The following is a 24,755-nucleotide window of genomic DNA, read 5'->3' as shown; positions in this document are numbered from 1 at the left end:
GTTAAATGATTTCTGGAATAAGTTAAAATTTGAAATCTCATAAACCATATTTGTTTTATTTCACTTCGGAATGGGATAATGCAAGGCGTTCCGATTTTAATAGAACTAATGTAAAGGGCTGTCTTACTTCGCCTTTCTTACAAATTTCACTGTACCGAACATATTTTGGTATACGTAATGGATTGCCATCCAAAGTTCACATGCAGGTGAATACATAGATATTGATTAAAGCTCAGAATTTTCATGAAACCATATACCTAGGAATAAAAATATGAAATTAAACACGGACGGTATATATTCAAATCATATGGTATTTTAAAAATGCGAGCGGTATACATTGTACAGCATTGCGAGATTTAAAGAGAGTATAAAGATATATGACACATATATATAAGTAATTGATATCAAATGCATGTTTGTCGTTATATATTTAAAAGTTGGAATACATACTCAACAAGTGAAACGAATTTCGTAGCTATTTCTAAAAAAAATCATGACTTGATATAATTAACATCTAAGTTCTAAAAAATCAATCATAATAAGACTAATATATACATTTGTTCCTTGTCCATTCTCCAAAGTATTCTTCTCAAGAATTCCTGTCCAATTCTTTCAAATATGAGAGTTTTCTGTGATTTCTTGCTGCTCCGAAAAAGCGCGCTACAGTAAGTTACAGTAATTAAAATGTAACTACGCATGACGTCACAATTACCAAGTCACGATGTTGCGTTATGACGTCATGTATTTGTTTCTCGTGCCTCTCTATGGGCAGACCTCGTTTCCATAGGAGGAGGGTTAGTTTACGTGTAAAGTTGGGAAATAATTGAAACTCTGTCCCAAGAACTGTGAATCTGATATTCAGTAAACACACCCTTTCTCGTCAAAAGTAAAATGTTTTTGTCTCTGTTGGGAAAACGTTTGTAAGCGTAAGCCTTCTCACCATGGTTAAAGCTTCTTAATTAAAATTAACGTGTTATAGTCTAGTCACATTTTCGCTTGATGTCTCTAAGAACCACCCGAAATGTGCATGTATAGGGCTATGAACACATTGAGGTCAGTGTCGTTTTCAGATTAACAGGAGTAAGAAATTGTGAGTGGGCGAGTTAAAGCTTTGTTGTTTTTTAAGGGACTGCACTCATTTCTTAATCCAACATGATCCGACACAATTCTGTTACCACCAACAAATAATTTTGAATTTTATCAGCGGGTTTGCATGGGTGAGTTAAACAGTCTTACAGAGTGCTCCAGTGACCAGATGACCGCGGATAGGATTTACAATGTACTATGATAAAGGCTCAAGTAACAAACGGATGAGTTAAACTTATTACTACTGCGAATATGTGATTATGACAAGTACGGTGGTGTTGAGGTAGAAGTAGGGTATGAAGATACCAAGGAACAACACGATTGGCCATTCCGTCATTAATTGTTGTATTTTGTTTCCTCAGAGGAAGCCAGCCTATTTCTACATGGAGTTTAAACCTGCTTGTAAGTCTAGTGCCAGCTGTGACTATATGAGCGCGTCTAATTGACGACCTGACAATAACAAAGATATCGGGCTTAAGTAATTCGTCATAGTCTAATACAGGGCGAATAAAGTGTAATGCATAGTTCGGAGAATCAATGTAATGTTGTGTATGTAGGTTGTATGGGTGTTACGAGGTCACATAATTGTACAGTCTAGGGGAGATAATCGAACTCCAAATGTACACGAGTTATTCCCCTTAACGATAGTGATAATATCGTTCCGAAGGGGAGGACGGAAACCTTTAGGTAGTAATAGCTTTTCTGCTAATATTAAATAAGCATGATTTAGGTTTTAGCTGGCTTTATTTACTAGCCATTTCTTTGATAAATCATTGATGTTTCAGCAATGTTCTAAGAATATCAAGTAACATAGACAGATATCATTTGTGTCCGTTAAATTTTACCATTTATGTTAGCAATGAATAAGAGAGGTCTAGGAATGCACCCCTGGGGAATTCCGTAAGTAATATTTGAACCCCATTTGATTTCTTTTTATTCTATTTATTTTCATTGCTTAACTTGATAGCTTTATACCATAAACGTCAAAAACTTACGTATATCCCTAGCATTAATATAGAAAGCTAAAACATGCATAATGGATGAATCGTTATGTCTTAATCCAAGATAAGAGCAAAGAACGAAGACGAATTTTACAGCAACATACAGTTACTGTAGTTTTATACTAACTTTGAATGCTGATATTTGTGCAAAATCCCTGTGGACATGCAGCAATTTCGTGAATAATGCTTTAAGTACATCAATAGTAACTGTATGATTGTTTCAGGATGCATAGAGAATACTTTCTAACTTCAGATAAAACATATTGTAATTGTGGTGGTTATTTTGATAGAATATGTACGAAGTTCCAACTTCAGATGTATTTTATAAACTAATCCAAAATAGTTTTTGCTATGTATTGTTTTATCAATGGGTGAACTGTCATGATCATTTTGAGGCCAAGTCTCTTTGTAGGCAATTCTTACATATTTGTAACGCATTTGACTCCTATGTGTGGCCCTGAAAAACGGTCAAGGTCGTTTATAAAAGGAAGGATTCTAGCACTCCCCCAATGGGTCTACAAGGCAAAATATGTCAAGGTCAGTTTTATGAGGACTCCATCTCGGGTGTCTATTGGTCATATATCAGTTTGTTTTGTTTTGTTTTTAGCCAGGGTCATTTAAGGACGTGCCAGGTTTTGGAGATGAAGGAAAGCCGGAGTACCCTGAGAAAAACCACCGGCCTACGGTCAGTACCTGGCACCTGCCCCACGTAGGTTGCGAACTCGCAACCCAGAGGTGGAGGGCTAGTGTTAAAGAGTCGGGACACCTTAACCACTCGGCCACCGCAGCCCCTTCATATATCAGTAGTCTGGTTCTTAAGAAATTTGAGAAAATCACCATACTTAAGATGGGTTTTTTTTCTTATACACTTATGACCTTGACCAAAGGAAAATTTTTAACACTTCTCATGTAGGTAGCTGCTGGCATGATTTCAGGGCTCTGTTTTAAAAAAAAAAACATATTTGACCATGTGACCTTGAAAACTGGTCATGGTAATTTCATAAGGAAACATTATTAATCAGTACCCTGGGTCTTATGAAACTTAAGATTTTCAAAGTTTTTTTTCTAAATATCTGATACTTCCAAGGTCACGTCGGAAATAGGTCAAGGTCATTCATATGAGGATTTTTTTTCCTATGTGGGCTAAACATATGTAGATCAAAACAGTAAGTATAGGTGCATAACTTCAGTGTACATGTGTTAAGACTACACAAATTTTGGATGAAATTGTCCATATAAAAAATGTATTCAGTATTCTATAAGATGGAAAATTTGTTATGTATAAAGCTTCATTGTTAACGTTGCTATACATAGGACCACAAGTATAAATACATGTACACATACAATGTACATGATCCAAAAATATTGTTATATTATTGATGCTAACCACGAAATTTTGTACCAACATAACTAGGGTAATTATTTGAAAGCTCCATGCCACAAAAAAAAAGTACACACAAACATTTCATTTTATACAATATGTGTGTTTTGGGAGGCTGCATTATATTTGTATTAGTCTCCCTGTGAGGGAGCGGAACTAATGTCAACTTTATAGTGCTACCTCACTGAAGCACACTGCCTACGACATCAGGATCAGTAACGGTACAATTTCCTCAGAAACTTACAAAAATTTGAAAACGCAAATGGACAAGTCTAGAATCAAATCAATTATCAGTAGGAAAAACAATCACAAAATAAACCATGGTGTTCAACACTTTAATGCAATTTGAAGACCAATCATATTTAATTTAAATTATTTCAGATTGAACAAAATATTGTGTGAAAAATTTTGCTCAGAAAACCAAGAAGCCTGAAATTTTCATGAAATGATTGATAATTCGTCTACAAAAAGTCATTAAAGAAAATTGTATGGAAATTGCTTTTTAATATCTAGTTGCTTTCAATTGAAATCAAATTCTTCCCTTTTAACTTTCACGAACTTCCAGGAATGTTCACTTCAATATGAAAATATAGCAAATCCCAACTTTTGAGCTCAGTGTCACTGGACAGACAACCAAAGTGACCAGAAGTTGCTCTTTTTAAAAAGCACTGTATATGTAAATCCTGTAAGTCAAGATGACGAATTGATCAATCACTAATGTAGCACTATGTGACGAGAAAATGTCGATTAATGGAGTTTGTGCACCATCTCCTCTTTAGTGATGAGGTGGTTTGTCTTGTTGACAAGCTGCATCAGTGTGGTGATGTTATGAGACCAGTCATTAAGAATGTCACTAGGGTCCTTTTGGTGGGTAAAATTCACTATTCCTTCCAGACGATCCATCTTGGCTTGTACAGTCTTGTTCACAACAAGGGTTGACAAAAATTCTTCAGATTCCTAAAAGTAGATACAAAAATTGTGGTTTAGGTAGTGCAGTGGTAATGTACTTGCCTTTCACCTAGGCAACCTGAGTTTGACTCTTCGTTTAGATGTGAAAAGATACGAGGGTGACCTGCTCTACCACAGGGTGATCAGTTTCCTTCCACAGTAAAACCCACAGGAGCTTATATCTTCTAAAAGTAAATCCATACAACTTGCTTTAAATTGTTACAATATAAAATTTATAGTTTTAGATACAAATTCTTCACAGACAGTCATGATGAACATCGTGAACTCTAAGTCCATAATGCCTGTTTTGTTCCGTTTACCTTCTCCAGCCCTGAATTACCATTTAACATAGATACAGCAGTGCCACAACATGACAGTTTAACATTTATCTATTGCTTGTGAATTTCTTCATGCTTGATATATCTATGAGCAAATATTTCAGTTCAAACACCTCTTCTACACTTCTTCAGATAACAGTGTGCTACAATTGTATAATGATAGTCAATACAAGTTACAAAGTGGGGATTTTCATCAAGTTTAAAAAATTTTCAATTTATTTTTTTATATCATATGATTAAGGTTCGAGGATACATTATATATACATGTACATGTAATATTATTAAATACTGAACTGCATTAAACGTTAGAATAGATGACTTGAATTTTGTTTGAAAATTATAACCTCAATCATAACTTTACAACACTAAGACCCTATACACAATTACTGCTAGGGAACAACTGATAAGCAAAAGATAATATATATATTGATATCTTACAGCCTCAGTCTGGTCGAGAAGCTCAGCAATTCTCTTGGTCCTCACACGAGTGTAGTATTTGGCCATCACACGGATATTCTGAAAATAAAACAACATAAACCATAACCAAAGCCCTCGGATCATTTGGAAATTTTCTGATGGTTAAACGTAATATCATCTTAAGCATCAAACAGATGTACATCAGTAAGTATTGATCAGCATCAAACAGACAAAAGTAGCATCACAATAACTTGGAAGTAAGACTCATTAGAGAAAAACAGTTTGTAACTGAAAAATCTACATCACAGCTCACTTCACAAACCCTGTGTTCAGAGAGCTTGAGATTACGACATGTTTTGAAATTGATGTGCCCTTGATAATGTTCATAACTCACATGTTCTACAACTCTATTCTTTAAGTCAGCCCAACGTTTCGCTCCACCTTCCAGTTTTGTGTTGAAGACATGGGTGGCTGGACTGCTTGTGGAGCCAAACTTCAGCTCACTTTCATACGTCAGACATAATTGTTTCCATGTGATCAACTCTGATGTTGTGAAACAGTTCAGTAGGTCTCTGCAGAATGAAATAATGTTCACTGAAGCTGGACATTTGACATATATAATATATAAAATTCATCTGCAAAAGCATTATCCTTACAATACAAACGATCAAAATGACATGTACACTTGCTTGAGTGAAAGGTTTTAGTACTAATACTGTCAAACACTAAATTTGGTATAATATTTATGGAAATGTTTTCCCTGAACGTTTTGTATCAGTTAATATAATTATTATATTTTGACGAAACAACTATTTCAGTATTTCAAGAATTGGACACTTTCATCCTTGAGCCAAGACAGAGAGCATATCACATCAGACTTACTGGTATTTAGATATCTCCTCTAGATTTCTGTCTTCCTTGACTCTGTGTATGAAGTCTGACTGCTCATTATCGTAGGGTGCCAGTATTACATACAGTACTACATACCGCAAAGCCTGCAGGTCAAATGTCAAAGGCGTTTACTTATTGTGATACATAAGAAAACAGTTAACACTGTAGTGGAAATGGTTATATTTCAAACACAGTCTAGTACACTAATTATGTACATTACTCAAGAAAAGCGTTTAAGTCTCAGTATTAAAGCTGAAATATTGATATTTCTTTATAAAAGTTATTGCCACTAAATATTCCTAGTATGGAATTTTTCATGATTTCAAGAACTTTTTGATTTTAGTGTGAATCCAGCTATTAAAATCTTCACAACTAATGCTGTGACTTCCTGGTTTAATCTAAAGAAACAGACAGCGTCCTAACCTCCCTCATTTTGTCTCTGTTTAATCTATAGAAACAGAGAGCATACTACCTTCCCTCATTTTGTCTCTGTTTAATCTATAGATACAGAGAGTGTACTAACCTCCCTCATTTTGTCTTTGTTTTCTTTGATCTCTGGTGTGTCGTAAACAGCTTTATAATGTTTACAGATAGCAAGATAAGACCCCTCGTGCTCGTCCAGCTCAATCATCAACTGGTAATACTTCAACTTTAGCTCCTGAAAAGTACACACATTCCAATATCAATACATGTTGTATAGCATTCATGTCAGCAGTCTGCCTCACAAACCGTAATTTGTTACATAATGGCATCAAGAGCTAAATGTGTGTTTATAATACAGTCTGGGTCTGAATATCACATGTAGATAACACGGTCTAGATGTAAGTATAACATACTGTTGTTCCTGCTTCTTCAAAGAATTTAGAGCTGATTTTTTTGCTGATAATCTGTGTTCTGATGTAGTCCTTCTTTGCTAGACAGAGTCGCATCTGCTCCAGGATAAACTCTACTTTCTCCTTCTTCTCCATCGATCCAAATGTCTCCACCTATGTGAGTATGATATATTAAGTCAAAACGATTCTACTGCAATACATTACAAAAACTCTATTTCTTGATATTGTTTATCTCATGTCAATTTTTATTTAAGTTCTTAAAATCACGTAATTTTTGTAGCCTTTTTCCCAATGTGTTAAGTACACCATATCAAAACGAGTCCAAATACTAAGAAATGTTGTAGGCATTCAAATGTGGTTGATGACTCAATATGAGAAGAACACAAATTGTCTGATTGTTCCTACCTGAAGCTCCTGAAGTATGTCAGCTGCCTCAGTAACCTTGCCATTGTCCTCCTTTATCTTTGCCAAAGTTCTGGTGAGTCTTGCCCGCTCTATTTCTACATAGATCTGTACAGAAGGCCAAATGTATAAAAATCACTAATAGCATATAAAGGGTTTGATGGAAAATCTTTGAACACTGTAAGTGATATCAATGATATTTTACAACAACTAGACATAATATTTGAATCCTAAGAATTGTTTACAAAACCAGAAATTTTATCTTTATGAAATAAGATTTTCACCAAAACATGTCAAAACCAGTATGTGAATTTCCACAGCAGGACATTATTTGAAAATTTATCACATCTTGCATTTTCCTCTAATAGAATGATCAGGGGACTAATGAAGAAAATACATACAGTCCTTAAAATGATAAATGAGCATAACAGTTGATACCCATCAAGTTGCAGGCTATGGGGGCTGGGTTAATTAAAAGGTTCGGGGAATTTGATTTTAGGTAAAACATTGGTGGTAGTAGGTAGAATCTATAAATAAATTTTGATATTTGTATAGCAGAAACTTTCCTCTCCAATGTCATTCGCAGCTTACCTTTCCAGCTGTGACTGTTCTCAGTGTATCGATCAACTTAAGTTTGACATCTAAGTTACCAGGGGGAGTCTTTTCTACATAGGTATAGGCTTCCTGGATCATCTTTGTCACAGACTGAAAACAGGTTCAAAGCAACAATTGGTTAAATTTATAAAAAAAAAAGGTAAACCTTATTTATTTTACAACAATTGGGAAACAAGTTTTATTACATTTTTACCAGTGAAATATCAAAAATTATTCATTCTATAAAAGTGATATTTGTCACTAGTGAAAAATATCATATTTATCACTAGTGAAAAATATCATATTTATCACTAGTGAAAAATATCATATTTATCACTAGTGAAAAATATCACTTTTGCTGATTTGACCAATCAACTTAATGATTAGAAAATACCAAAAATAATTGACCAATCAGAAAGCCCGACATATATCTCAGCACCTGGACAGGGGAAACTACAAGGTACATATTTTGTTTACAAATTATCGCTGTAGGCCTAGTTAGCATACGGGGTAGGTTTTTCGTTGATAAAAAATGTAATAAACAGAATATCTAACAGTGTCTTCAGTAATACCAAATATATTTGACTCGTGTGGTTAATATTTAGATATTTTTCACTCGTGCTGCGCACTCGTGAAAAATATCAAAATATTAGCCCCACTCGTGAAATATATTTGGTATTACTGAAAACACTGTTAGATATCCTCTATATATCAACTTATATTAATCAAACTTGTTGGCCAAGATGGAAGCGCACGAGGGGTCTTACTGAGGGAGGAAACAGAATACCCAGAGAAAACCTGGGGCAGGTGATCCAATACCTTTTCATATCCAATCAGGGAATTGAATCCCAGCCAGCAAGGTGAAGCAGGGCATCCAGTTGACCCTTGATATTTAGCAATTTCAGAAGTAAAATCACCATTTCTCAGACATGTGAAGGGTCAAAACAAATGTCAAATAAACATGTCCCTTCAAACGCAAGAGTCAATTCTGATTTCAGGGAGTCAAAAACATACTCTCAAGGGTCTACTGGATGCCGTGTGAAGGCAAGTGTGCTACCACTTTGTAACCCAACAACCCCAATTACCAATAATAATAAAAGAGTTGAAGTTCATAACATGTCAAAAATTGAAAGAAAACAGGTTCTTTACAACTTTCACTGAATAGCATTAATGCTAGATCAATGCAAAGTATCAAATTCCCAAAACCATTATTAAGTGAATGGTGAGCTATTACAAAACATCTACCAAAACCTTGAATTCCTAGATCCAAAGCATGTCAATACTTCACACTTACCTGTTTTATTTGTCCTCGTTTCTTTGTGAGCGAGACAATATTTTCATTCAATGCATCCCAATTTTTTTGTTCGAAACAAAGGCGCACTACTGTTACCAGGACTCGACTTGTAGAATGAGTATCGGCTCCCTACAAAACGCAAATTAGCTCATGTTGGTGTTCAATTCATTTATATGGCATGCATATTATGTATCCTTAGAAATCAGTCATAGTAAAATATCAATGCATTGATGGTCAATCATGAAAAATAATCAATTAAAGGATAATCTGATATCAAAATAATCTAATGGATTACATGTATATCTGAGCATTGTATTATCACTATATCATAGACAATAATCCGAGATTAAGATTAGAGATATTGTACTTAATAATCAACAAGAGGCTTGATTTTAGCACTTCATATGAATATGAAATTAAGATGGGAAATAATAATGAAGAAAAGTAATTGTAGAGAAAACTTGTCCTCGCCACTTTCCTTGTTATCTTAAACATATATATTTTTGGAAATAACTTCATAAACAACTTACTAGCTATGTTCAGAAGAAAACTACTGGTAAATTATTTCAAAGATGTTTTTTATGATGATTTTCTATTGGTCTGCCATTAAATTCCACTATTACTTCACCATGAAAAAATCCTGAAAGGTTGGCAAGTATGCTAGGCACTAGCTATCTAAAGAGCATGTTATACCGGTTATGATATCATGAGCTGTGTTACGTACTGTTCTTGTTTGCTTTTCTAAAGACATCAGAATATCCAGTGCTTCTGTCAATTTCCCTTGCTGAAATAAAAAGTAGAATATATTATGGATATGAAGTATTTTAAGTTTTCTACTGAAACCTTCTATGACAGACCCACGGTTTACAATATTGTTGTTCTTTTGCCCAAGAATGCTTCATTCCTACATTAGAAGGATCTTAAAAATTGGCTATATTTTCTCTAATAGCCTGAAGAGCCAACCTCTCGCGGCCATATGGAGCCAGATCCACAATTTATACATGATTGGTTCCCCAAAAAATATGATGGACGACGGACATCGTGGCAAGAACTGAAAGGCACGTGCACTCTTTGTCTCTTACAAATATCCTACCTGCTTAATTTGTAATTTTTACCCAAAAATCACTTTCTGAAAAGTGAGAAGAAACTACATACAACATATATATCATAAAATTCCAATTTTGCAGTTAACTTTATTTGTAAATGAATTGGAAAAGCAATAAATTAAAGAATCTATAACTATTTCTCTTAGAATCTATATTATTTTTTCACAAAATATTGCCGGCTTAATGTAATTATATATATAACTACCTGTACGTATATGTATTGTGTAATGAGAAAAATGTATGAAACTTTCTGTTACCTTATATATTACACAAGAAATGTTCTTTTTGTTTGTTTTTGAAAATCGGTAAATTATTATCAGTAACAATATTTTTTAATTAGTAGGCAGTAAGCAGTTGTCAATATCTCCTTACTTACAATTATGACAGTAAAAACAAACAATGTTGTATGAATAGTTTTGTCCTGATACTGTATATTGAGGGTCTAATAATGTTTGCAGCATATAGATATATAACAAAAAGCAGACAGAAATCCGTACATTTTCCCCCAATTTCAGCATTTTTGCTGTAAATTCTTTTCTTTTAGATTCTAATATAATTATTTTTGATATTATAAATATTTGAATATACGGTCAGAATTTCATAACTGTACCGAAAGAGGGTTGAATTTGCGGCTTGAATTTGTGTCTGAAAGAATTGCAGCACCTATCAAATGGGCATGATGGCTAGCCAGAGTCATTCGCAAATTATAAATAACGTCTTCGGTACTTCAGAAATATGTTATAATAAGTTCTGAATAATCCGTTTTCAAAGTACCAAAAACGAATCCGATTATAATCCATCCCAGCCTTCCTACGTAATAAAAAGACAACAGTAGGACCCCCCCCCCCCCCCCCCCCCCCCCTTTCCCCGGCGTGTGACATAGCAGATTTGAACTCATTTAGCAGAGGTAGTACGATCTTAAGGAATCCTTCCAAAGCGGGTCCAATTGAAGTTTATAACATATTTATACCTTTGCTAATTTTTCACATTTCGGGAGTTTTTCATCTACAGTTGAACTGTAGTCAACTTCCATTTTCTGAGGAGTCGTTTCTGTGTCCGCCATGATTGCTTCTTGTTTGTGTGGGTGCGTTCGTATTGAAAGACGGACTGAGTGCATGCACGAAGTTCAAAAAATGCTGATTTACTAAAATATACACAAACAATTTTCGTATTTTTGATTCTTATGAAAAGATAACATACAATAATTGTATTTTAGTTTTTTAATGGATGGGATAATATATTTACATGATAAATTAATTCCGGAAAATGCTATACCGATATTGACTTTGATTTATCATGTACAATAATATTCGGAACACTGGTGCTATGAGAAAATCGAGAGCTATTCCGAGTGTATTAAGGGAGGATGACAGGGTGCAGGTGAAGGGAACGATGTGTGAATAGTTATATGATTTTGACAGCTGTTTGACTCGACAAATTGTTCAGGATAATGCTATAGATAGGGAGTACTCTCATCTGCAACCATGTACTTGAAGGAATACCGTGTGTGCATGCCTTTAAGCGTGAAGGAGGTGAGTAGTCATTCAAAACATGAATACATATTGATTTGTTGACAGTGCCTGTTACAATAGAGATTGATGGGCATGGCATGTACAGGTATACCATAACCGGACCTGCTGTGTCAACGTGTGTGTTAAGCGATCCGGGGTATGACAAACTGTGGTCATCTATTATACTGGGATTGTATGATTTTGTAGTACAATTGAAAGTCTGCTAATCCCTATACAGTAGTATTATAAATCTGTACTGCACCTGTATTATCTTGCATCATAAGTTAACGCATATATTTTTGTTATTATTTAATGATTAGGTTAGATCGTCATAAGATGTGAAATAGATATACCTTTTCATGATCTTTTTGTTCACTTTTTAGAATACTTTATTCTCTTCATTTTACCATCTGCACTCAATGAATTTCAAGTTTATTATTTAAAATTTGAAGGGTTTATATAGATGCACCATAAATTAAAAAAAAATTCAAGTGATCAAAAAATTTGGTCTGCCTGACATATTTTACAATTCTTAATATTGAAGATATCTTGTAAATCAGGAAGATGGCTTTTAAAAAATGATGGTTACCTGATCAGGTGTCATGATGATTGATCAGGCTTAATATACCACAGAATAAATGTCCTCCAGTGATAAGTAATTAGAAAAGAGATTATGTACATCCTGTTCTGAGGCTTAGCTTATCTTTTCATGGGAATAATAATTTGACAGAGCCCTGTTAGAATATTTGTGTTCCAATGACTTTTTTTAAAGGTTATTGATTCACCACTCAGACTGTCTGACATTAGGAATATTTAAATCATAAATGTGTATAAAATATCTAATTGTATTCACCCACTACTTTCAATTTCTAAACGTAAGCATTAATTGCAATTTTTACGTTTATTTTTTTTAAATTTAAAAGATAACTTGTAGGGTGTACATGCACAGTATACAATTTCTAAAATTCATAACTCTGTTGGTGTTGAATTTGTATGTGGTGGCTGTCATGCATATTGGCTTTGCAAACATTTTCAAACTGAAACAAGAAGTCAGTTAGGATTGCATTGGTTTACACAGTGTTTCATCTTCTTCATCAGAATGACAATTCCAGCATGGCACCATCGGGAAGGGTATTTTTAATTACTCCTCGAGCTCCCTATTACAGATTTGGTGCCGTTAGCATTGATCATGATCACTCCAAGTCAAAAGCTATAGGAGATTGAGAGGCTTCCTTGGAATATAAAGAACCTGGGTTGTGGTTATCTTCGGGGGCAAAGACTTTGTGAAGGGGGGAGTAGTGTAAAAGTAGAGAGTATAGGGTTGCCTTTAATTACTAGCTCAGACTAGCAGGAATTTCCCTTTAGCCTATTGTGGTAGGATTATTGCCTTGAGAGCGAAAGGTCACTTGTTCGAAGCCCTTCACGGGCAGGTAATTTTTCATTACTAGCTTACTATCATACAGCGATGATACAGACTGAGAGATGAAATGTGAAATTTTTTAATTTGATCGATTTATGTTCTTTTCTCTCAATAAACAGGAAGTTAATCAGGGTGATGTCATTTGGCGAGTAACATGCTGGGATGAAGGCCTACAAAAGTTTATTCAAATAAATGATCAAGATCTGCACAGGGGGGCAAATATTATTTTCACATTGATATTTGAACAGCTTCTCAATAATAAGGGGGCCAAGGGTAATAATGATTTCCCAGTACATGTAACATGCTTGGATGAATGTTGTTTTTTTATAGATAAGAACTTGAAGTTCAGAGGGGTCAAATTAAATATATGTTTAAACATTTAAACAACTTGTTCTGAAAACTGAAAAAGCTTAAAATGATGACACTTTAGCCAGTGATGTGCTGGGATGATGAACTACCATGCTTGATACATTGACTAGTGTCCTCTGCATTTATTCAAGGTTACATGGGTAAAATATGTTAAACTCTTTAAACCTCTTCTTTTGAATATTCAAAAGGCCTAGGGACTGTTTATATTCGGCCAGTAACATCGATATCTGGATCTTGGATGAGAGCTTGAGCTAACAAGTTTGTTCAAACAAATGTCATTATCCACTTCCAAGACCACAGGAGTAAAATATGTTTAAATCTGTTAATAACTTTGGAATAACCCAACGGCCTAGGGTGATATATATCACAGGGGCTTGGCACGATTTTCCAAATGATAGTCTATATATATATGTATATATATAGACTATCATTTGGAAAATCGTGCCAAGCCCCTGTGATATATATGGCCAGTAAGTACTAGAAACTTATATTTGATAACAACTCAAAAAAACAAAACAAACTTCAATGTATTTAAAGTAGTGGTATACACATTCTGACCTGTCCCTGATTCAACCTCTTCAGAGTATGTTTTTGACTTTATGTATATATACCCAGATATTGTGTTTGCAAGGATGTATCTTTTAAACTTTCAGATTTGTGCTTTGATTTCTGAAAGTTAACTAAGTGGGCACGCCCTGACAATTTTTTTGTAATACATGTACATGTACATACACATTTCACATTCATGATCATTTAGAGTACATTTTTCCCACAATAAGATTTGACTCTTGTGTTTGATCAGGCATGTATATGTTTTGACCTTTCAGATTTCTGAGAAATAGTGGTAATAAATGATAAAAACTCATTACGATTTAGTCAACTGGAAATCCTTGTACAGGCCATATAGTGAATTATACAAACCTAGACAAGTTTTTTATAATAACGACTTCAACATTTTATAAGTACATGTGTACTGGACACACTATATATACATGTATATGCCAAACTATGACTATACATTTTAACTAATCGTACAGTTTTTTCAGTGTTTCATCCCTCAGACTGGGTTACATAATGATGATGGAAAAATATCACCGTTGAATTATTTCAACATATTTTATTAGGAAACAATTGGAATAAACATCAGACTTAAGCTTAAGCCTATCTCAAAGTTCTGTCCATAACATAGCTACATTTATTAGGTCATCTGAGGAAAGCTCAGTGACCTTTTAATTTCCAATCCAGCTTAATTAAGCTTCGTTCCTCGTGCGTTGGCCATCATCTGTCATTAGTAAACATTTCCACATTTTTAACTTCTTCGCAAAAACTCCTGAACTTTTTCTGATGAAATTTTGCAGAAACCTTCCTTGGCTGAAGGTCTACCAAAATTGTAAATTATATGGTCCCTACCCCTCATCAGGGGCCTGAGGGGCAGGGCCAAAAGGGGTCAAATTGACTGATCTTTCAAAAATCTTCTTCTCAAGACCCAGATTTGGCAGAATCAAATACTCTAAATGGATGGAAAAGTCCTAAGTTGATTTAACAAAATTGTAAATTTCATAGCCCATAGGTTTCATGTTTCTCCCTGGAGGCACTAAACTTGACTTGACTATATATATACTGTATGTAGGGAAATTTCACTTTAATGGAAATGATTCAAATTGCTTAGAATTATGAGGAGTTACGAAACTATACTACTATCTATGCATGAACTGTTTAGAAATACATAGAAAGATAGCTACTTTTTGAAGACTCGGGTGACCATTAAGGCCCATATGGGCCTCTTGTTGCAAATAAGGAATATTGGTGAATTATAAATTATAAAGTAAAAAATGAAGAAGAATACAGAATATATATATGTATAGAGAGAGAGAATATTTGTAAATAATATATAATGATAATTTTATGTGTTTTCTTTTTCTATGATATCTAATTTTGAATGAATTAGATTTCCCCAAAATGATGTTTGACCCTAGATCTAGGGATTGAAAGGAAAAAAAGTCTGCTTGATTATATGTTATGACACTTCAGCTTTCTGAGAGATTGGTTGTTTAAATTGACTTCTGAAATCGCTAAAAATCAAGGGTCAAGTATATATAGATGCTCTGTGCTATACAATTTTTATTTTTCTTAAATGCTTTTGAGAAACATTGAACCTGCGACATAGGCCTATATCATACTTTTTACGTCATATTTTTGGCTGTAGAATAGCAAAAAATCACTGATATTTGAAAGTAATACTGCAATAAAATATACATATTAATATTTACATTTCCAGTGTGTGTTCGTTAATGTTCAAACCTTACTAACAAAAACATAGCTTACAAGTGTACGTGTAAACATCAAATTTGACGCATAGGACAACATTGTTCAGAGTCGGACTGGTGCACACATGTGCAATCAGTGTGAATGCCCTATATAACATTTTTCATTTCTGGTTTGACATTTTTTTTGATAAAATATGAATGGAATATGGTAGAATCAACTAAAATATAACAATGAAAAAATTAAATGTTTGAAATATCTTACAGGAGTTGAATAAAAAATGATGTTACAGCGAAAAATATATTTTGTTTATTTGTGTAGTTGACCTTTCCCGCAAAATTGGAATCAGCTGTTTTAGAGATTCTATTAATTGTTTGGCTGTCTATTCGTATAACGCTGAAAAAAGAATGCAGATTTAAATTTTAGTAACATTAAATAAAAACACAGGTTAAAATGTAGATATAAGGAATGATTCTTGTTTTTTATCATTTACTGCATGGTCAATAAGGGCTTTTTCTGGGGGCTTTTTTGGGCCGTTACAATGGGCCCCATTCCCAATTGGAACTTTTTATTTTAAAAGCCAAATTCCCAAAATTTGCAGTTTACTCCTGAAAAAAATTTCCCCAGTTCACCAATTTTCTTCCCAAAATGAGACAAAAAGGCCCCATCCCAAACCAGTGAGAAATAGCCCTGCTAGTGTGTAAACTGCTTTTTTTACAGGTATTTATTTCAACATAATGCACCAACATATGCATGCATCATTTAAAATACATGAATCTGAAAAAAATGCTGTTTACACACCAATAAACATTGAAAAACAAGAATGTTTCCTTAAATAAATTTGAAGAAATAAACAAATGAAATCGACTGAGTGTATTTCGCAAATAGCCAACAACTTGCTAGGGAATTTTAAGTCAAAACCCATGATTTAAAAATAAATTTCACACTTTTGTACAGCGACCGATGTGTTTGTGTATTCAAATCAGAAAAATCTGGGGTCAAATCTGGGACAGAACAAAATATTTTTATTTTTCTTTCTGCAGGGCATAGAACTGAAGAAACATACCAGTGCAGATTGAAATCTAACTTGTCCTGATCATCAACATGTATATATACAAACCAAGGGTGTCATCCTGTTTCTCCCAAAACTGAAAAATATATATCTCCCAAAAACTTATGTAAACAATATAGGGAGAGTGTTGTTTTAACAGTTAAGTTAGGTAACTGCTACCTGTACAGGTAAATCAACGTTCCTGTTACCTGTACAGGTAAATTAAGGTGTCTATTACTGTATGTATCAGTTGACAAATAAATGAAATAATAGATTTATCCATATATTCACAGATGGTTTGAATTTAAAAATAAAACGTGTAATTTAATAAGAAATAGATAGATAAAAATAAAAAGTTATGTATGTATATAGAAGCGATTATAATTGACTTCTTTTAGATTTGTCCATATATTCATAAATGGTTTGAATTTAGAATTAAAACGCGCAATTTAATAAGATGATTTTATAAAAGTTATTTATATTTTAACATTTTTCATATAATTGACTTATTTTTATATGTATCCCCCATATTATAAATTATTAACTTCAGGGCAGGTGTCACTAAAAAGGCTATATGTTCATCTTCAGGAGATATGTTATCTGTACCAATTAAGTTATTTGTTCAACCTCAAAAGAGTTGTAAACCAAACCAATGTAGGGGCTGTATGGTGGTAGGACTCTAGTCCAGGTTGCATACGGTACATGATGAAGAACAACTACAGAGACACTATATACTACTGGAGATGCTCTGATAAAGACTTCCCTGCCAGGCTGCAACCATCAACACTACCAACGGTATTCCTGTAAAATTCGGTCATCAACACAACCACCCACCCAACCATTTCCAGGGGGAAGTTCAGAAGATAATGAACAGCACCATGAAGAGGTGTAGGAAGAAACTCGAACCAATATACCCGCCAACTACGACGAAGAAGTATCCAAACTACAGACACAGGACTGGGCAGCTGACAGACCACTACAACGGCGACATCGACTACAACAACTATGGCGACCGAGCAACATATTTATTACATACGGAGTGAAAAACAACATACTACATATGTGTAATTACAAGTTCTGTTAACAATGTATCATCCTTGCTATAAAATTCAACTTTTGTTATACAGTACAAATATTATACAGAGAAAGTAAACTATTGGTTTATTTATGATATAAATAGTGTTCATTTGTAATGTATGTATGAATGTATATGTGGTGGTTATTATATTGTATTTTGAAGATAATATAGTGCTTATTAGGTATCAATTGTATAAGTATTATATCACCAGTAAAAAGTACATGTATGTGTGTAAAGTTTAAAATATGTTTGACATATATATTCACATATACATGTATATGATTTTGTCAATGAAATAATATGTAATTTCATATCTCAAAGTATAACATCAAATTGACATTTTTGTAGTTCTATCACCTATCTACATGTATTTACCTGTATTTACCTGGATTTTGCAATAAATGAATGAGAGAGATAATTACTTTCTGTGTTTACTTAATAATTAGACCCCTGTGTAAACAAATCCTGTTTCTCCCAAAAAATGTTTAACTAGATTTTCAGTTTTGGGAGAAACAGGAACCAAACCAAGTAGTACAGATCATCAACATGTATATACAAACCAAGTAGTACAGATCATCAACATGTATATACAAACCAAGTACTCCTTTTAATTCATTCTAACAGAAATGCAGAACATTAATTATTTTTTCATATGTGTATGAATCAATATTAATGTGGTAGATGTTGGATATATATTTCAATTCTTCTGCTAGGGATCAAACCCGTACCAGAGTTTACATTGTAAAATGGCTAGAATCAAATAATATAACAGAGTTACATTAATTTATATTGATAAAGAATTATTTGTTTACCTGCAGTACCAAATCGGTCAGCTGTACATGATAGCCAAGCACAGCCATGAACAAAGTGAGAATGGTGAAGGAGTAGAGGTTGTCACCAACGAACCATGCGAAGACGAAAAACATGGAAAAGGACAATTTACTGAAAAAAGAATCCATTTATCAAGGTGTGTGTTTTAAATCTCCTTCAAAGCTATTGTATGAAAGATGATTTTAGCTCACATGCCTGAAGTGAGTTTATGCTATGGTTAAGCCTCTGTTTTTCTCAATAGTCAAGGTCATGATATTGGGCCAGAAGCATATTGTGATGGAGTGCAACCATGTGTGTTCAAATGAATTGATTCATATACAAGGTCACAGAGTTGATATTGTAAATTTTTAAACCATTTAAGCTTCATCTAAATAACCAAGAAGCATGTTTCTAGTTTCTATAATATATATATGTACGGTGACAAATAGCATGTTGGAGGAAGGGCTTCCAGGTTTGTTAAAAGCAAACGAACTTGACCTGTATATTAACACTTTTGAAGTAGTTCTTCTCATAAATATAAGCAGGATGCCAAGGGTCATGATAATTAGCCAGTTCCAAGTTTGTTCAAATAAGTGACAATGACAAACGATCAAGGTCATGTCTCAAACGTGTTTCAATCATTAAAGGACTTCTGATTATCCCAAAATTCCACCAGTAGCATGCTTAAATCAAGGCCTGTTATGCTTGATGTGCTTTTGTGGTCACGGTGTCAAATTAACTGGGAAAAAATCCAGAAATGAGTTTGAAATATTATATTATGTCTTTATAATCATTGATAGCTTTTAGTTCACTGCCTGAAGTGAGAATACATTGTGGTGAGGTATATATATACCGTCCTGTATATGGTACATATGTCTGTTGTCTGGCCACCGTCAATTTTTCTTCTTAAAAAAACGTCTTCTCAATAATGACTCGATATAAATATGCATGGTCATGATAGTCATAAGTGGGCCATGGACAACTTCCTGAATAAAAAGAAGCCCAGAGACTTTGAGAGGTATACTATTAGATGTTTAACAGTTACTCAAAAGAATCAGTATTAGTGGAGGTCCAAATCTATTACCTAAATGATACAACTCTTAAGTACGTTGTATATTAACAGATATGGTAATATTTTGACATAGACAAGTGAGATTCAATTTGGACACTGGACAGGTATGTCTGCCTAGTCATTTCCCCTGCTGAAATTCAAGATATTTTATATTTACATTTGTATTGTGATTTTTTGTGTTGCCTTGAAAAGGTTACATATAGGTATTACTATGTCAGTGTCGTCTGCGTCGTCGTCCGCCGCACAATGGTTTCCGTCCAATAACTTGAGTTCCCTTTGGCCAATCAAACTCAAACTTCATACAGTGCTTCCTTACCAAAAGTGCTTGCTTGGGATTGCTTTTCAGATTCAAAGGTCAAAGGTCAATGTCACTGTTTCTATTAATAGAAAATTGGTTTCCATGCAATAACTTGAGTTACCTTTGGCCAATCAAACTCAAACTACAAACGGTGCTTCCTTACCAAAAGTGCTTGCTTGGGATTGCTTTTCAGGTTCAAAGGTCAAAGGTCAATGTCACTGTTTCTATTAATAGAAAATTGGTTTCCATGCAATAACTTGAGTTACCTTTGGCCAATCAAACTCAAACTTCACACAGTGCTTCCTTACCAAAAGTACTTGCTTGGGATTGCTTTTCAGGTTCAAAGGTCGTTGCTACTATAAATAGAAAATAGGTTTGCTTGCGATAACTTGAGATCCCTTGGGCCAATCAAACTCAAACTTGATGCATTGCTTTCTTATAGGAAGTGCTTGCTTGGGATTGCTTTAAGTTTCGATGTTCAAAGATCAAAGGTCAAGGTCACTGATGCTATTAATAGAAACTTGGTTTCCATTTGATAACTCAAGTTTCCTTGGACCAATTAAACTCAAACTTTGTATAGTACTTCCTTATCAAAAGTGCTTGCTTGGGATTGCTTTTCAGATTCGAAAGTCATTGTCACTGTAAATAAATAGAAAATCTGTCCAGTTCCCTTTGGGTCAATCAACCTAAAACTTCATATAGTGCTTTCTGGTTTCTGTATGAAAACCACTTAAATTTTGCATGAAACTTGTTTTGATTTGCAAAGCAGATCAGTTTGATTTTTAAAATTCAATCCTAGCTTGCTGTGCAGGTGACACATCCACTTCCGTGGAATTCTTGTATTATTCTAAAAATTTGTTACACACAATGAGCTCTGTAGATTATCTTTGATTATAAGATTGTTTGCTCATAGACAAATCCATAGGAAGAGTTCAATGGAGAATTCATGTTTTATATTATACACAACAAACAAAATCACAACTGTAGGAGTTTGGGACTAATAGAGAATAACCTTTTACAAGGCTCCATTAGGCCATAATCACCATATTCAAGGTCACAGAGGTTAAATTTGTTAAGATATCAAAACAACTTCTTCTCTCAAACAGAGTGGCCTAGAATCTTAATTTTTTGGCTGATACATACTGTAGGTTCCTAGGATGAAGCCCCACAAAGTTTTCAATATGAAATGATCTTGACCCATATTCAAGGTCATTTTGGTCAAATTTGTTAAAACATTCAAACAACTTCTTCTCAAAAACCAAAAAGCCTAGAATCATGATATTTGGCTGGTAGGTTCCTGAGATGGAGCCCAAGTTTGAATAAGAGAATGACTTTGAACCATATTCAAGATCACATATAGGTCAAATTTGTTATGACATTCAAAGGACTTCCACTGATTAACTGAAAGGCCTAGAATCAAGTTTTTTTTATTAACATAATTCAAGGCAGAAAACCATCAAAGCAGTGAATACTAGGTGAGTAATGCAGGCCTATTGTTTAACAACTCAACAGCAGACAAAATTACAACTGTCGGAAGGTTAACTAGTTGTAAAATGGTCTGCTGTGGGTAAACAATAGGCCCAATGGGCCTGCACCACTCACCTAGTACATTTGTATTCACTTCTTTGATGATTCTTTGAAAATTACCTGGTACAAGAGTAGGAAGCTAAGAGACAGTTGCTATCACTGGGGTCAGAGACTAATAGACTGTTATTGTTTTACCTAACAAAGACAAAATTACAGGAGTAGGATCAAGCTTAAGGCTATTAGACAGCTCCTATTTGACCCACAACAGACATACTTACAATAGTAGAAGGCTTATACACAGTTACAATTTTACCTACTGAAGGCAAAAATCACTAAAGTAGATGGACATTAGAGTTCTTTATCATCTTACTCACAATGACAAAATAAGAATAAATTGTAGTAGGGGCCAATTAGATAATTTATCAAAGATGACCCAACGAAAGTTGTTTATGGTACATATATATCCGGTCATAAATCATTTTAAATAAAACTTGTCAGATGTTTGATCTGGTCAAGGATATACGTGATGACCAGGTAGACATACATACACCTACTAGTTTAATCCTCTACTTCTAATGGATTCAATAATACGTACAGCATTAATCCCCGGGAGGTTATAATTAATGTCAACACAGACAGAATTATAGAGCTGGATAAAGCTTTTCCTGTTAACATCCTGCCTACTTCCACAACACAAGTGGTTCATCATGTTGATCTCCTATGAATAACTGTACATCACATGATGTTTATTGCAGATAGTATATAAGTTTTTGAATTATTGTTTCAACTACATTGTATTTGGTTTATTTTGCCTGTTGTTCAAATACCAATTGTTCAGTAAGAAATTTCTAAAGTTATATTGAAACAAAGAAATGAAAACTCAAAATTGTGTGTAATAATGGGTTGAAGAAAATACATGATTTACAAAAGGAATGACAAAAAATTATCTGGAAAGCAGTACCCCCAATATGGATAGAACCCCCACTGGACAAAAATGTGTGACAAATAGACAGAAAAGAGACAATGGAGACGACTATGTACAGCCCCTCTACCCCGACTGTCTCCAGCTTCACTAGATAGAGAGCTTAACATTAATTATTTTAAGATGTTTATATAAAGCTGATATACATGACACGTGAGGAATTTGTTATCAATGTATAAAGTGTACAGAGTAGTATATATGCATAAATTTCCATTATTTGATATACAGTTGGAGATACTAATTATAATCTCTACTGTCATGTATGAAAACATGTATCCTGTAATCCTATAGGTAGATCTCTAGTTTCTCACATAAAAATAATTAATATGGATCATGAACAGAATACAAAATGAAGCTTCAATAGTATAAATATGCAGTATCAGATAGTGTGTCCACATGTGTTTACCAGTTAAAGTATGGTACGATGGGATTTGTTATATGTATAATATATATGCATGTTTGTAGTAATTAAGAGTTGCCATTGTACATGTTAATAATACATGTGAATATACAAAGTACTAGTACATACATTAAAATGTGTACATTGCCGTATTTGACCTAATAAGGGCACAGAGCGCGGGTAATTGACAGTGGGGGCGCCCTTATTAAGATTAGTTATTCTGAAGTTTTATGAAACAGACTATACCTTATAGCAGAATACCCAAGGCTGTGGAAACGGTAAAATATGCAGTCATAAAAATATTCCAAATGAAGATATCTATTCATTATCATATATTAAGCTTTTCATTATTATATATTAAGCTTAAACATCACTTGAATATTCCTGTAAACTTGTAAACCATGCCAGCTGATCTTTAGACCAGAGAACGTGTGTTCCACCATTTATGTTCAAATGGAACTCTTTTGTGTTCTATTTATAGACACAGGTGATTTCCCAGATCATATCAGACATCGTTTTCTTTGACCTTATAATTGATTTACAATGTCTTTTACTAGCTTTCTGTTCTGAACAAAAGTTATTTATCAACAAGAATGAAGTCTTTTACTTTATCTTCAAATAAAGATGGTAAGTTATTATTTGTATGTGTGTTAAGTTTTGGGTGCTCTTTGCACTGGCATGTCATCTGTAGGAATAGACAAAAATCCAGTTACTGAATTTGCTGAAGAAAATTGAACACATAAAGTAGCAAAACATTTCACATGAATTATTACTTTTGAACACCATTTTGACACTCAGTCAAAGATTTATTTCCTTGAAAAAAGGTAGGGGCACCCTTATTAGGGCAGGCACCTTATTAGGGCAGGCGCCCTTAGGTCAAATACGGTAGTTGAAATTTAACAATCATTTTACCTTTTTTATTTTTTATTTCATTGAAACACAGACTAAATTCACATTGAGTATATTTAATTTAGTAACTCAAAATGTATATTAAGAGTTTAAGTGATATGATAAAAACACCTCTTTGTAGCTACCTAGTACATATATTGAATTGTATTACATATATATTGTAATACATGTTATAAATTATATTACATGTTATATATTGTAATACATGTTATACAGTCAAACTTCAATGTTTCGAAGTTCAAGGGACTAACAGAAAAACTTCGAAACAGCGGGACTTCGAATTATTCATGGTTGACAATAGATCGATGTTTTCTTGATTTTGACCATATCTGTTAACGTTACATGTCCTCGGTGTCTTCGTGTTGATCGTCGCCTGTCATGATCACATCAAAAAGTTTAGTTAATTTACCCCAAACCCATAAAAATACTTTTCATCAATTATACCTAAAACTTTTTTAATCAAACTATGTATCTGTTACAAAACACTTATATCCCGTGTAATAGATAAAGCAAAGGTACAATGCACACTTACGTTAACGTTTTTCTGCTAAAGTATGAAAGGCCGTTCATGTCAAAAACGAGATACATTTAACGCGTTAAACATAACATTTAACTTAATGCGTTAAATTTTTACATTTAACGCGTTAAAGACAGTTTTATCACGTTCATAATTATTTTAACGTGTTAAATCTTAACGCGTTAAACTTTATCAGATTAACCAATCAGTTGCACCCTTGCATATCAGAATTCGGATGAAAGTTCTTCATGGAAG

General features: G+C 33.8%; 2 protein-coding genes across 7 annotated transcripts in view; one reads left to right on the top strand and one right to left on the bottom strand.

Annotated features, from left to right (window-relative positions):
* Positions 1-3,787: 3,787 nt before the first annotated feature.
* On the bottom strand, positions 3,788-11,377 carry LOC117333192 (26S proteasome non-ATPase regulatory subunit 12-like). Its single transcript, XM_033892362.1, has 11 exons — positions 11,262-11,377; positions 9,910-9,969; positions 9,186-9,314; positions 7,889-8,002; positions 7,301-7,405; positions 6,899-7,048; positions 6,586-6,720; positions 6,054-6,166; positions 5,566-5,743; positions 5,193-5,270; positions 3,788-4,425 (listed from the first exon to the last, which is right to left on the bottom strand). The coding sequence occupies exons 1-11, from the start codon at positions 11,352-11,354 to the stop codon at positions 4,216-4,218; spliced, it is 1,365 nt and encodes a 454-aa protein (XP_033748253.1). The 5' UTR covers positions 11,355-11,377; the 3' UTR covers positions 3,788-4,215.
* Positions 11,378-11,630: 253 nt separating this feature from the next.
* The window catches only part of LOC117333165 (cytoplasmic phosphatidylinositol transfer protein 1-like), a 45,058-nt gene continuing 31,933 nt past the window's right edge, over positions 11,631-24,755 (top strand). For all 6 annotated transcript variants that reach the window (XR_004533836.1, XR_004533842.1, XR_004533838.1 and 3 more), the window contains exons 1-2: positions 11,631-11,823; positions 18,804-18,952. Coding sequence is in view for 1 of the 6 variants with exons in the window: in XM_033892326.1 (XP_033748217.1) it covers positions 11,776-11,823; positions 18,804-18,952 (197 nt within the window). In the remaining 5 variants the exon portion in view is untranslated. The remainder of the gene's footprint in view (positions 11,824-18,803; positions 18,953-24,755) is intronic.

Source organism: Pecten maximus, chromosome 1 (genome assembly GCF_902652985.1).
Source record: "Pecten maximus chromosome 1, xPecMax1.1, whole genome shotgun sequence".
In the NCBI taxonomy this organism is placed as follows: Eukaryota; Metazoa; Mollusca; class Bivalvia; order Pectinida; family Pectinidae; genus Pecten; species Pecten maximus.
This window is presented reverse-complemented; position numbering and strand designations above follow the sequence as displayed.